The 12,029-nt window shown below is 43.0% G+C and overlaps 1 protein-coding gene across 1 annotated transcript in view; it reads right to left on the minus strand.

Annotated features, from left to right (window-relative positions):
• Positions 1-9,342: 9,342 nt before the first annotated feature.
• LOC124723077 (relaxin receptor 1) overlaps positions 9,343-12,029 on the minus strand; it is a 414,738-nt gene continuing 412,051 nt past the window's right edge. Inside the window, exon 19 of the mRNA XM_047248253.1 lies at positions 9,343-9,453. Within this exon, the coding sequence (XP_047104209.1) occupies positions 9,430-9,453 (24 nt within the window). The 3' untranslated portion in view covers positions 9,343-9,429. The remainder of the gene's footprint in view (positions 9,454-12,029) is intronic.

Genomic DNA, 12,029 nt, shown 5'->3' on the forward strand with positions numbered 1-12,029 from the left:
ACATTATGCGCTAGGTCACTTATATACTGAAGAGCGAAATAAACTGGTACACCTGCCTAATTCATGTAGGGCCGCCACGAGCACGCAGAAGTGCAGAAACACGACGTGACATGTACTCAATTAATGTCTGAAGTAGTGCTGGAGGGAACTGACACCATGGATCCTGCTGGGTTTTCTATAAATCCGTAAGAGTACGAGGGGGTAGAGATCTCTGAACAGCACGTTGCAAGGGATCCCAGATATGCTCAATAATGTTCATGCCTGCGGACTCTGGTGGCCAGCGGAAGTTCCCCGACGAGCCGTAATGTCGCAACATAGAAAAACCTGTTTCCCAGAGACCGTTCGTTCTGCCTCATCCGTACTCAGACGTTGATGGTGTGTCCTTTGATATCGGTGTGACGTACTGGTGCTTGGTATTATGTATCCATTTACTTTGACAGCTGCTTGGTGACAATTTGCGTAAAACTGGCACACTGTTCTACGCGTCCCCAAAGTTTCCACTCATTCGACCCTGTTTTGCAACACTCATAAAGCTAAAAACTGTTATTAAAGATGTTAATGTCACGCTGTTAATGTCGTAATCTGAGAATAGTGCGACGCAATATACAGTACGGTGCAGAAAGTCAGAGTAGGTTCTGTTGTTTCATAGCATCAATTACTGTTAAAAACTCGTTTTCTCTAAGCACACCGAGTACGTTACTGCATTAAACTCTACCGTTTCCCCTCTTAAGTACGCTATGGCTAATACTGGGGGTAGGTCACTATGTCGCGGCAATTTGGCGAATTGAGGCACGCCGACGAACTCATTTTTTGATTGTCAGATGAAGACCGCGATGGTTAATGAGTTTTCTAAGGGAGCCTGCGATTATCACTTCAGTAACACGAAAGAGAAAAAGAAAACATTGCTGTTGATTTTAAGAAGATAAGTGCAGTATATCGCAGAAATCTGAGATGAGGTTAATTAACGTTTCCAGTTTACGTGACAGCGAGTCGAGAGAAAGTGAGAACGAGCAAACCGTTCTTTTTCTTCTCGAGTGACGGAATAACAGTTGTTAACTGATCGCAATTTGCTTGCCTAGTTACAGTTCCCGCACTTTACACTTCAGAAAATCTCACGCATTAGTTCATAAAAATTGTAAGCGCACTGCCAGCCTCTTGGCCAGAAGAAAACAGCAAACTATCCGAAATGGATAAAAATGAAATTTCTCGTGCACCCCATAAGAAATGTGATATCGTCATTATCGTCCATTCAATATTTGAATGATCAAGGGGATAGTATTAGTTTCAGTTTCAGACTTCACATCGGGAAGTATACCGTTATGCGTCAGGTATCGTTATCCGAAGAAAAGTGCCGTAGTATACAGTCAGATCTTGACAACATGTCAGTTTGCTGCAAAGACGGACAACTAACTCTTAAAGCTGAGAATTTTAAAGTTGTGCCCTTTTAGAAACATAAAACTATAGGGCGTTTGACCACATGACTGAAACGCATCACCTGGAATTAGTCACGTCATAAAAATATCTGGGTGTCACGATTCTCTCTGTTATGCAGTAAAGGTTTACATAGTGTGGAAGAGCCAAAGGTAAGCATCAATTCAACCATAGGATACTGAAAAACTAAACTTTCTCTGAGATAAGACTTGGTACGAAACACGTGTGAAACCTGTACTGAAATACAGTGCTGGGTCTAAATTCAGAACACCAGAAAGTTTATTTGTTGAGCATACACAGTATTGTAGGAAGAATACGTGATTAAATTTGTAGTCAATTTGGGGGTGTACTGGGTGCCACCTCGGACAGAAACAGTGGCTCAAGCCCAGATGGGCATCGTGTGAGAATGAGCTTGGACGACACACGTCCATTCTGCTTCATCTGCGTGCCAGACTTCATAAATAACAGTGGATAGCGAGTGGCGACGTGCCAGTCCCTAAGCAAACCATGACAAGAAATTTTTAATTGGTGAGAGATCTGGAGAACGGCCTGGTCCGGACAACAGTCGAACAACCTCTGTATCGAAGTATGTCAGGACAGTACGAGCATCATGTCGAATTGCGTTATCTCGTTGAAAGATAACATCACGGAAACCTCGAAGATAGAGCACGGCCACCGGCATTAACAAGTCATAAATGTAACACATGCTATCCAAAATTGCAGACTATGCGAACCAGAGGTGATCATGTTGTGTATCTAGTCATACACCATTCAGTCACGCATGGTGCTGCCCTCGTATGATGCTGACAAACGCAATCTGGCAACACTCGTTCTCCCTGCAGTCTGTACACATGCATACGTCATCGTGATGCTGTATGCAGAAATGGAAATGGCTCTGAGCACTATGGGACTTAACTTCTAAGGTCATCAGTCCCCTAGAACTTAGAACTACTTAAACCTATCTAACCTAAGGACATCACACACATCCATGCCCGAGGCAGGATTCGAACCTGCGACCGTAGCAGTCGCGCGGTTCCAGACTGTAGCGCCTTTAACCGCTTGGCCACTCCGGCCGGCTGTATGCAGAACTGGGCTCGTTTGAGAAGACAACGTGGTGCCACTCCTATGTCAGTATTGTCGTTGGGACCACCACTATTGGCGACCCTCTCTGCTTTCGCGTCAATAGAAGCCGCAACAACGGTCGCCGCGCTGACAGTATGTGGAACTTCAGATATCGTCTTACTGTCCATGTGAGTACTTGTCTTGCTTACTACAAATCTATTTCCTGACTCATGTTACATTACGTGGGTGTACGGTCTCCGCCTCTCAGGAGGTAGTCGCGTGAGAATTTACTATCCTGCGTGGTAATGAGTTTGTCCCTCCTGGGCCCATCCATTCCATATTCGCATGACCGTAGTGGGATTTCGACCAACGCGAACAACAACATCGTGAAATGATAAAACGCACTCTCGGTAGGCCGGGATCCTGCCAGTGTCTAATTCCAGAGCGTGTTGGTAGACATTTCTAATACTTACACGATGCACAACATGCTCTTCTGTTGTTTCAGAATGAGAAACATGCTGCAAAGTGTTCCCGTATAAAGACTATTAGGAGTATAAGTGCAGATATTGTGAGCATTGGTACTTAACATGTACCCACTTCATTGTATTATTTGTTTTTTCTCTGCGTCTAATTCTCTTCCAGCAAACACGTCACATAATTTACTACCTGATGTTTTCTGCGTGGGCGTAAATGCACCACGAAGTGAACTACGCCTGTCTGTATAGACTAATCGTTTTGCATCCATGCGTCCGCACTTCAACACCTGATTTGCTGCCCAGGAGAAAATAAGACTTACTGGCTTCCTCTTGCAACATGTACTTCGAGATACTAACGAACCTAAAAAGATACTACTCCTAATAGCTGTAATCATCAGTCTGAAAATAATGTAAATAGTGATGTAATGTCGTGCAGTACACTTTCCTCAGTGAGCATTAAAAATATCTGCATTTTGTACCCCTAACACCCTGTATACAGAACGTGGATGACGTTGCTCCTACCTACAGCGTGTGGTTGCGCCGAAATGCTAATCATTAGTATATCCAAGCATGCAATATACAACATGCTTCTTTGGCGATTGTTGCATGCTGCCTTCAACTTTTTACAATTTTAATAACTAGCAGTGCAGTTATCAGGTTTGACTAAGGACTAATACCGTGGGCGTACTAAGTACGAGTGATCACAAAGAGTTTATCTATGTCGAGAGTGTAACAGAAATGCTGAGGGAAATCAGTCGTCATTCGTTCAAAGGAAGTCTCATAATTTCTTATGAAAACCTGCTTAGAGAATCCAGGAACTGTTTCATAGTGTGGGATCTGTGAATATTTTTCAGCCACCTACATTTAAGGGTTGGACAAATACACTACTGGCCATTGAAATTGCTACACCATGAAGATGACGTGCTACAGACGGGAAATTTAACAGACAGGAAGAAGATGCTATGATGTGCAAATGATTAGCTTTTCAGAGCATTCACACAAGATTGGCGCCGGTGGCGACACCTACAACGTGCTGACATGAGGAAAGTTTCCAACCCATTTCTCATACAAAAAGAGCAGTTTACCGGCGTTGTCTGGTGAAACGTTGTTGTGATGCCTCGTGTAAGGAGGAGAAATGCGTATCATCACGTTTCCGACTTTGATAAAGGTCGGATTGTAGCCTATCGCGATTGCGGTTTATCGTATCGCAGTATTGCTACTCGCGTTGGTCGAGATCCAATGACTGTTAGCAGAATATGGAATCGGTGGGTTCAGGAGGGTAATACGGAACGCCGTGCTGGATCCCAACGGCCTCGTATCACTAGCAGTCGAGATGACAGGCATCTTATCCGCATGGCTGTAACGGATCGTGCAGCCACGTCTCGATCCCTGAGTCAACAGATGGGGACGTTTGCAAGACAGCAACCATCTGCACGAACAGTTCGACGACGTTTGCAATAGCATGGACTATCAGCTCGGAGACCATGGCTGCAGTTACCCTTGACGCTGCTTCACAGACAGGAGCGCCTGCGATGGTGTACTCAACGACAAACATGGGTGTCCGAATGGCAAAACGTCATTTTTTGGGATGAATCCAGCTTCTGTTTACAGCATCATGATGGTCGCATCCGTGATTGGCGACATCGCGGTGAACGCACATTGGAAGCGTGTATTTGTCATCGCCATACTGGCGTATCACCTGGCGTGATGGCATGGGGGGCCGTTGGTTACACGTCTCGGTCACCTCTTGTTGGCATTGACGGCAGTTTGAACACTGGACGTTACATTTCAAATGTTTTTCAACCCGTGGCTCTACCCTTCATTCGATCCCTGCGAAACCCTACATTTCAGCAGGATAATGCTCGACCGCATGTTGCAGGTCCTGTACGGGCCTTTCTGGATACAGAGAGTGTTCGACTGCTGTCCTGGCCAGCACATTCTCGAGATCTCTCACAAATTGGAAACGTCTGGTCAATGGTGGCCGAGCAACTGGCTCGTCACAATACGCCAGTCACTACTCTTGATGAACTGTGGTATCGTGTTGAAGCTGCATGGGCAGCTGTATCTGTACACGCGATCCAAGCTCTATTTGACTCAATGCCTAGGCGTATAGGCCGTTGTTACGGCCAGAAGTGGTTATTCTGGGTACTGATTTCTCAGGATCTATGCACTCAAATTGCGTGAAAATGTAATCACATGTCAGTTCTAGTATAATATATTTGTCCAATGAATACCCGTTTATCATCTGCATTTCTTCTTGGTGTAGCAATTTTAATGGCCAGTAGTGTATTATTATTAATGATGGATGTAAATGTTTGTTTGTGTGTGTGTGTGTGTGTGTGTGTGTGTGTGTGTGTGTGTGTGTGTGTACGTGTGTGAGATACTTATCAGTCCTACCTTTAAAAAAAATGGTTCAAATGGCTCTGAGCGCTATGGGACTTAACATCTGAGGTCATCAGTCCCCTAGAACTTAGAACTACTTAAACCTAACTAACCTAAGGATATCACACACATTCATACCCGAGACAGGAGTCAAACCTGCGACCGTAGCAGCAGCACGGTTCCGGACTGAAGCGCCTAGAGACGCTCGGCCACAACAGCCGGCTCTTGGTCGCTGATGAACAACAGTCAGCCTGGATGCATGATTCAGCCGCTGTTGCGGAGACCCATATGCAGCAACGTTCGCTGAACAGTTGTTGAGAAGACATTGTTGGTATCCCCTTGGTTCTTCTGGGCTGCCATTCGCTCAACAGTTGCACGTCTCTTCGCCCGTACACATCCCCGCAGCTGTCGTTCACTCCTGTCAGCTATGGCACAGTTGCCTCGGCGCTTGTTTTAGATAGCGCCATTTTGCCATGCACAGTATACCTTAATAATGGCGGCATGCTAATAGTTCACAGACTTAGCCGTCTGGAATATGCTTCCACCTATGCGGACAACTTGAGAACTGTCGTTCAAATTATGAAATACTAACATGTTTAATCGAACTGGATAGCTTCTGGTAGGACATGGTCCTGTCAGCTCAGTCGTACGAAGACAGTTTATGTAGTAATGTTATATATTGTGTAACTAACTATAATTGCTCGTCAGTAAGGATTCAGAAATCAATATCAAGTTTCAGTCTACCGTTCATCATATTTAAGATTATGAGTTGGTGGTGTACTATCACAAATGTTTGAACTTCATGGCTACTAGCTCAGAATGTGATGATGAATGCAGTTCTCAGTAATCAGTTGGTACCATTCGTGCGATAGCTTCCCTAGTCAAAGCTACCTGCTTGTTTTTATCAGCCTCGCCGTCAAGAGTAATAAAGTCGACGCTGATAGGTAAGTAGAAATAAACTTCTTTTGTAGCGATTCAGTAAGAAAGATCTTGACAGCTCTCATTCAAACACAACTTTCCCTGTGCCACTAAATCATCCGAAAAGGGAGTATGGTCGGGATGAGAAGAAGCCTCTAAAAAACTGGAATCGTCTATCACGCTTCGAGCAAGAGAGAGTCTTATAACTTAGTAGGTTAGAGAACATCGATACCTTTCAGATGTTACTAAGACTCGTATTAACGAGACTAACTCATCCTAACAGAGACACGATTTGTTTCCGCACAACAGAATTAACTTAATCCTCCTTCGAATTGATAACATGCCTACAAATCTCATATAACTTGTTAAACTGCTTGGTTAGATCATATCCATGGCGGTCTGAAGACTGGATTACAACAAGATCCATAGGGGCGTAGTTAGGGTCCACGGAAGGGTATACTTTGAACCCTTTCAAACTGCTGCAAAATGCTACGTATTCACGCGGAACCCCTAGCGTGAAACTGCAACAAGTATACGCATTGAGGAGCACACTTGTCGCTACCGAACTCAGAAAAGTGTTAGAGGAGCCAAGAGTGGACGCAATGTGACTTCAACAGCCCTAAGTTCGATTGACATGTGTTCTTCCTGACACTATGGTGATAATGGGGGATCGTAATGCCATGGAGTGGCCGAGCGGTTCTAGTCGCTACAGTCTGGAACCGGGCGAACGCTACGGTCGCAGGTTCGAATCCTGCCTCGGGCATGGATGTTTGTGATGTCCTTAGGTTAGTTAGGTTTAAGTTGTTCTAAGTTCTAGGGGACTGATGACCTCAGAAGTTAAGTCCCATAGTGCTCAGAGCCATAATGCCATGGCGACATTCACAGTGAGCAACCTAAACGGACTTCTCTGGAAGTATCCGAATTCCGCGCTAAACACACAGCCACAATGCAAGTAGTAGGCGATTACTGTACGTGGATACTGTATTATCATCACTGTATGCTCAGTATTTGCACGAAATACACGGTTATCTAGAGGAGATTAGTAAGTTGTTGACTATGAAATGGGACGCAGTGTACTAATAATGGCTGACATAAAAGCACGATCACTCTGGCACCGTGATCACAGTGTTAAATGGGAAGGATCTGTACAGCACATATTTGAGGAAAATGACTGTACATTTCTGGACAAGTACCAGTCTAAATGGTTTGTATGATAACAGATGTTACAAGGATTCACTTCCAGTGATCATAATGACATATACAGACAAAGAAAGCAGGTCACTTGCATAGCAGAGGCTAACGCGAGGCAGCTTGAACTATTACGGAAATTATCCTTGTGTTATGTAATGAAGCAGCACTCAACGACAGCCGGGTGACAGCGTCGGAAGTTGCAGATATAGGCCTGGCGGATCACGAGAATGAACGGAACATTCTTTGCCTGCTTCGACGCTTACGGTGGCCGACGTGCTGTGCTGACACAATCAAGGCGCTAACACTCCAGCTGCCATGGAATCTTTCTCAAATGATATTATAGGAACTATTCGACAAAATATTTGATTCTTTTACATCTTGTAGCTTCATTCATCAGCTTCACTTCGTAGTACCTCTCGTTTCATTAATGATCGTAGTTATAGTGCTATTTCACAGTTTAGTAATGCACTGGATGAAATTCGAAGAGATTTCAAAGAAAAATACCAGTCGTAATGAGTTTACGTTTGGTGCATGTAGTTCAGTCAACGAAGGAAAATTATTGTAAAAAATCATGTAGACGCAAATTTCTGTACGGTGGTAGGAGGGAGTGTAATGAACAACAAAAAATGTTCAAATGTGTGTGAATTCTAAGGAACCAAACTGCTTAGGTCATCGGCCCCTAACTTAAACTAACTTATACTAAGAACAACACATACACGAATGCCCGAGGGAGGACTCGAACCTCCGGCAGGAGGGACCGCGCTGCCCGTGACATGGAGCTACAACCTAAAAGTCCTGGCCAGTGGGTTGTTTGAAATCCGGCTCTCTCTCTTGTCAAAAAACAGAGCGGCAGAGTCAATGCTACCTCACCTGCGAATTCGTGCTATCGATAGCTCTGGCTTTCGTCACCTTTGGTGGTAATAGTGTTCGGTGTGCGTATTATCTTTCCTGCATCAGTCCGAGAACCGAGGTTTTAAATTTGCGTGTACGTCACCTGCCCGTTGCAGTTGCCTTGAAAATGGCAGTGTGTTCTCCCGCCAAAATATCGGCGGTCGCTGAAAGTGTTTCCTGGCTGAATTCCCGGAATTTATTTGAAACATATTTTCCTTCCACACATTTCTCGCATTTAGGTCATGATAGTAAAATTAGAGTTATTTGGCATCCTGGAAACTATTCTGACTGTGCACCATTCGCAAAAGGAACAGAAAGGGGGAAACGATATTTGTATGATGGCTTATAGGGTACAGATCTAAATGTCTGTTGTTAGATAATTTGGGTTTTCCTGGAATAACGTTTTATAGTTTTTTGTGTTTTTACATGTTCCTCACTGTGGCTATTTTTATTTGCATTATTCACATACTTATTTGGCTAATGTTATCTTGTTTATTTTGCTGCTTGGTGTGTCGAAATAGGCATCTGTATAAATCTGATGCCGTTAACCGAGTATACGTGTGCATGATGAACACTTTTGAGATAATGAAAAGGTTTCAGTTGCAGTTTTTCTCTCCTATGACAAGACTTGCAAAGCTATGGAATTTTAGGCAGCTACTCTGGGTGGTAAACTGAATAAGTTACACAAAATTATTGCACGATTCCTTTCTTTTATTCTTGTTTTGCAGTAGTTTTCTTGAAGATGAGGACAAGACTGAACAGTATCCTTTGAGATCAATTTACCTTAATCTAGTTTACAGTTGTGTGACAGTGATACTCTACATCTAATTCTAACATGTCATAATTACGAATAAACAATTGCCACAAACTCGGCACTTAGAGTTACTGACAAGCAATATTTTCCTGTAGCAGTTCTTACACAAGAATATAAAAATAAAGAAAAAATAAATTAATAGAAAAAGTAAAATAAAATAAGTTTTTAACTAGAAAGGTGTGTTCTCGATATGAATAATCTGCGCTACAGTGATGTAACGAAGTGAGTATGATGAGAAATGCTTCAAGCTCCCTGCTAAGGACTTCAGCATTTCGCCTCGTGCATGACCTGGAACAACAAATAATCGATATTAATCGGTTAATACATAACGTGGAAATAATCGAAAAACAATTTTGCATACATTTTCTCTAGCATAGGTACACACTGTTAACCTTCACTAAACAATGGTCTTAAGACTTCAGGCCGGCCGTGGTGGCCGATCGGTTCTAGGCGCTACAGTCTGGTACCGCGCGACCGCTACGGTCGCAGGTTCGAATCCTGCCTCGGGCATGGATGTGTGTGACGTCCTTAGGTTAGTTAGGTTTAAGTAGTTCTAAGTTCTAGGGGACTGATGACCTTAGAAGTTAAGTCCCATAGTGCTCAGAGCCATTTAAGACTTCAGACTCCCGTTTGACTAGAGCGAGGTTCATTTCCCCAACCAGCCGTCGTAATTTAGATTTCTTTGCCATTAACTACACAACTTCATGTAATTGAAAAGAATGCAAGTGGCTGAACTACAGTTTATCACATCAGTAGTTCAGGTAACACTGTTATTGAAAACGTCACCGACGTACGTTAGTAGTGGATAATGCATGATGCAACTCACGTGATGAACACTGTCAGAGTTGAAAAATTGACAGTATAGACAGGCTGCCTGTATGCATCCCACTCTCAGCAGTCTTGAAGACATTCAGCAGGGTTTGCTTTCGTCCGGTGGGACCAATGGAAGACTTATGATGAACCAAGGCAAAATGGATGGCTAATATTCTTATGGAATTTCTAAAACAATTGTTGGGAAATGCAATTAGACAGTCATTCAAGATAATGTGCAGAATCTATGGGACCAGAGACGTACCACTGGATCTTCAGAGGAACATGATATACAGAATCCTGAAGAGAACAAGAGCAAGTAAATGCGAAAATTAGCACTCATTTAGGTTGACTGGTCATGTATGTAAGTTACTGACAAGAATTAGGTACAAAAGAATGGAAAATATAATTTAGGATATGCTAGAAAGCAATCAGTTAGGCTTTACGAAAGATAAATGTATCAGGGAGGTAGTTATGCCTCATTCTGTAGGAGAGGTATCCGTGAAATAAAGGAATTTTATAGGATTTTCTGACCTAGGAAAAGCATTCAGTCATATAAAGTAGTGAAAGGTGTTTGAAGTCGTCAGAAAAATAATTGTACCTTGTACGAAAAGATAGGTGGTCATATACAATATGTACCAAAAACAATAGGAAACAATGGAAGATAAACACAAAAGTCCTCAAATTAAAAAGGGTGTAAGGGAGGGACACAGTCTCTTCCCTCAGTTGTTCACCCTGTGTATAGAAAAAGCAGTTGAAGAAATAAAAAGTTTCAGAACTGGGATTAAAATCAACGAGAAAAGGATATCAATTATGAGATTAACTAGTAAGATCGTTATTCTTTGTGAAAACCAGGAAGAATTACAGGAACTATTGAATTTGACGAACAGACTGTAGAGCACAGAATACTGACTGTGAGTAAAATGAGAAAAGGCGACTGCATTAAGAAGTCGAAGAAGTGATATAAGCGATACATAACATCAAAAATGGGATTTTTCCAAAAAAATTCAGACGTTGTCAATTAGCTGGAAGACAAAAGCCAAAACTGTCATCTGATATAAAGCAAAGCCCCCAAAACGCTTCGCAATGGACGTATTAATGTTTAGTGTCTGGTTATGTTGCCTTTATTTATTATAGTCATTCAGTATCTTTCATAAGTCATGGACTACCAAGGGTAGCCATAAAATTTTATTTATCATCTCGAGAAAATAAAGTTGTGTAATTAATTTTTTCTAGAATGAAATTTTCACTCTACAGCGGAGTGTGCGCTGACATGAAACTTCCTGGCGAATTAAAACTGTGTGCCGGACCGAGACTCGTACTCGGGACCTTTGCCTTTTGCAGGCAAGTACTCTACCAACTGAGCTACCCAAGCACGACTCACGCCCCGTCCTCACAGATTTAAATCCGCCAGTACCTCGTCTCCTACCTTCCAAACTTCACAGAAGCTCTCCTGCGAACCTTGCAGAACTAGCACTCCTGGAAGGAAGGATATTGCGGAGACATGGCTTAGCCACAGCCTGGGGGACGTTTCCAGAATGAGACTTTCACTCTGCAGCTAGTTCTGCAAGATTCGCAGGAGAGCTTCTGTGAAGTTTGGAAGGTACGAGACGAGGTACTGGCGGATTTAAAGCTGTGAGGACGGGGCGCACATTAGAGGTAGTGGTGGTATTCTCGATAAGATTGCATTTACCTGGATACAACTATTGCGGACCTGCAACGAAGCTGAAAAAGAGTCTAGCTCATGGTGGTAAGGGAATGAATATACTAGGCAACACCTGAAAGAAGCATGATATTGCTTACATTACAAATGAAGATCGTCGAGTTGCAGACTGAATATTAGCAGATAAAGCTAGGGAAACATGTTGAAGAGAGGGAATAGGCATAGGACAGTGTGTGGCAGAATTCCTAGTTGATTAAGCAATGTGTGCCAAATCTAGAATGGGTGCTGGGATAACAGTGAATAATGCGCAGATGCAGAGAAGCAGCTACAGGAAGCTAAAAGGTAGAATAGGGCAATGGAGGGTATAGCTATCAATAAAGTATTATGTATA

Source organism: Schistocerca piceifrons, chromosome X, assembly GCF_021461385.2.
Source record: "Schistocerca piceifrons isolate TAMUIC-IGC-003096 chromosome X, iqSchPice1.1, whole genome shotgun sequence".
Classification (NCBI taxonomy): Eukaryota; Metazoa; Arthropoda; class Insecta; order Orthoptera; family Acrididae; genus Schistocerca; species Schistocerca piceifrons.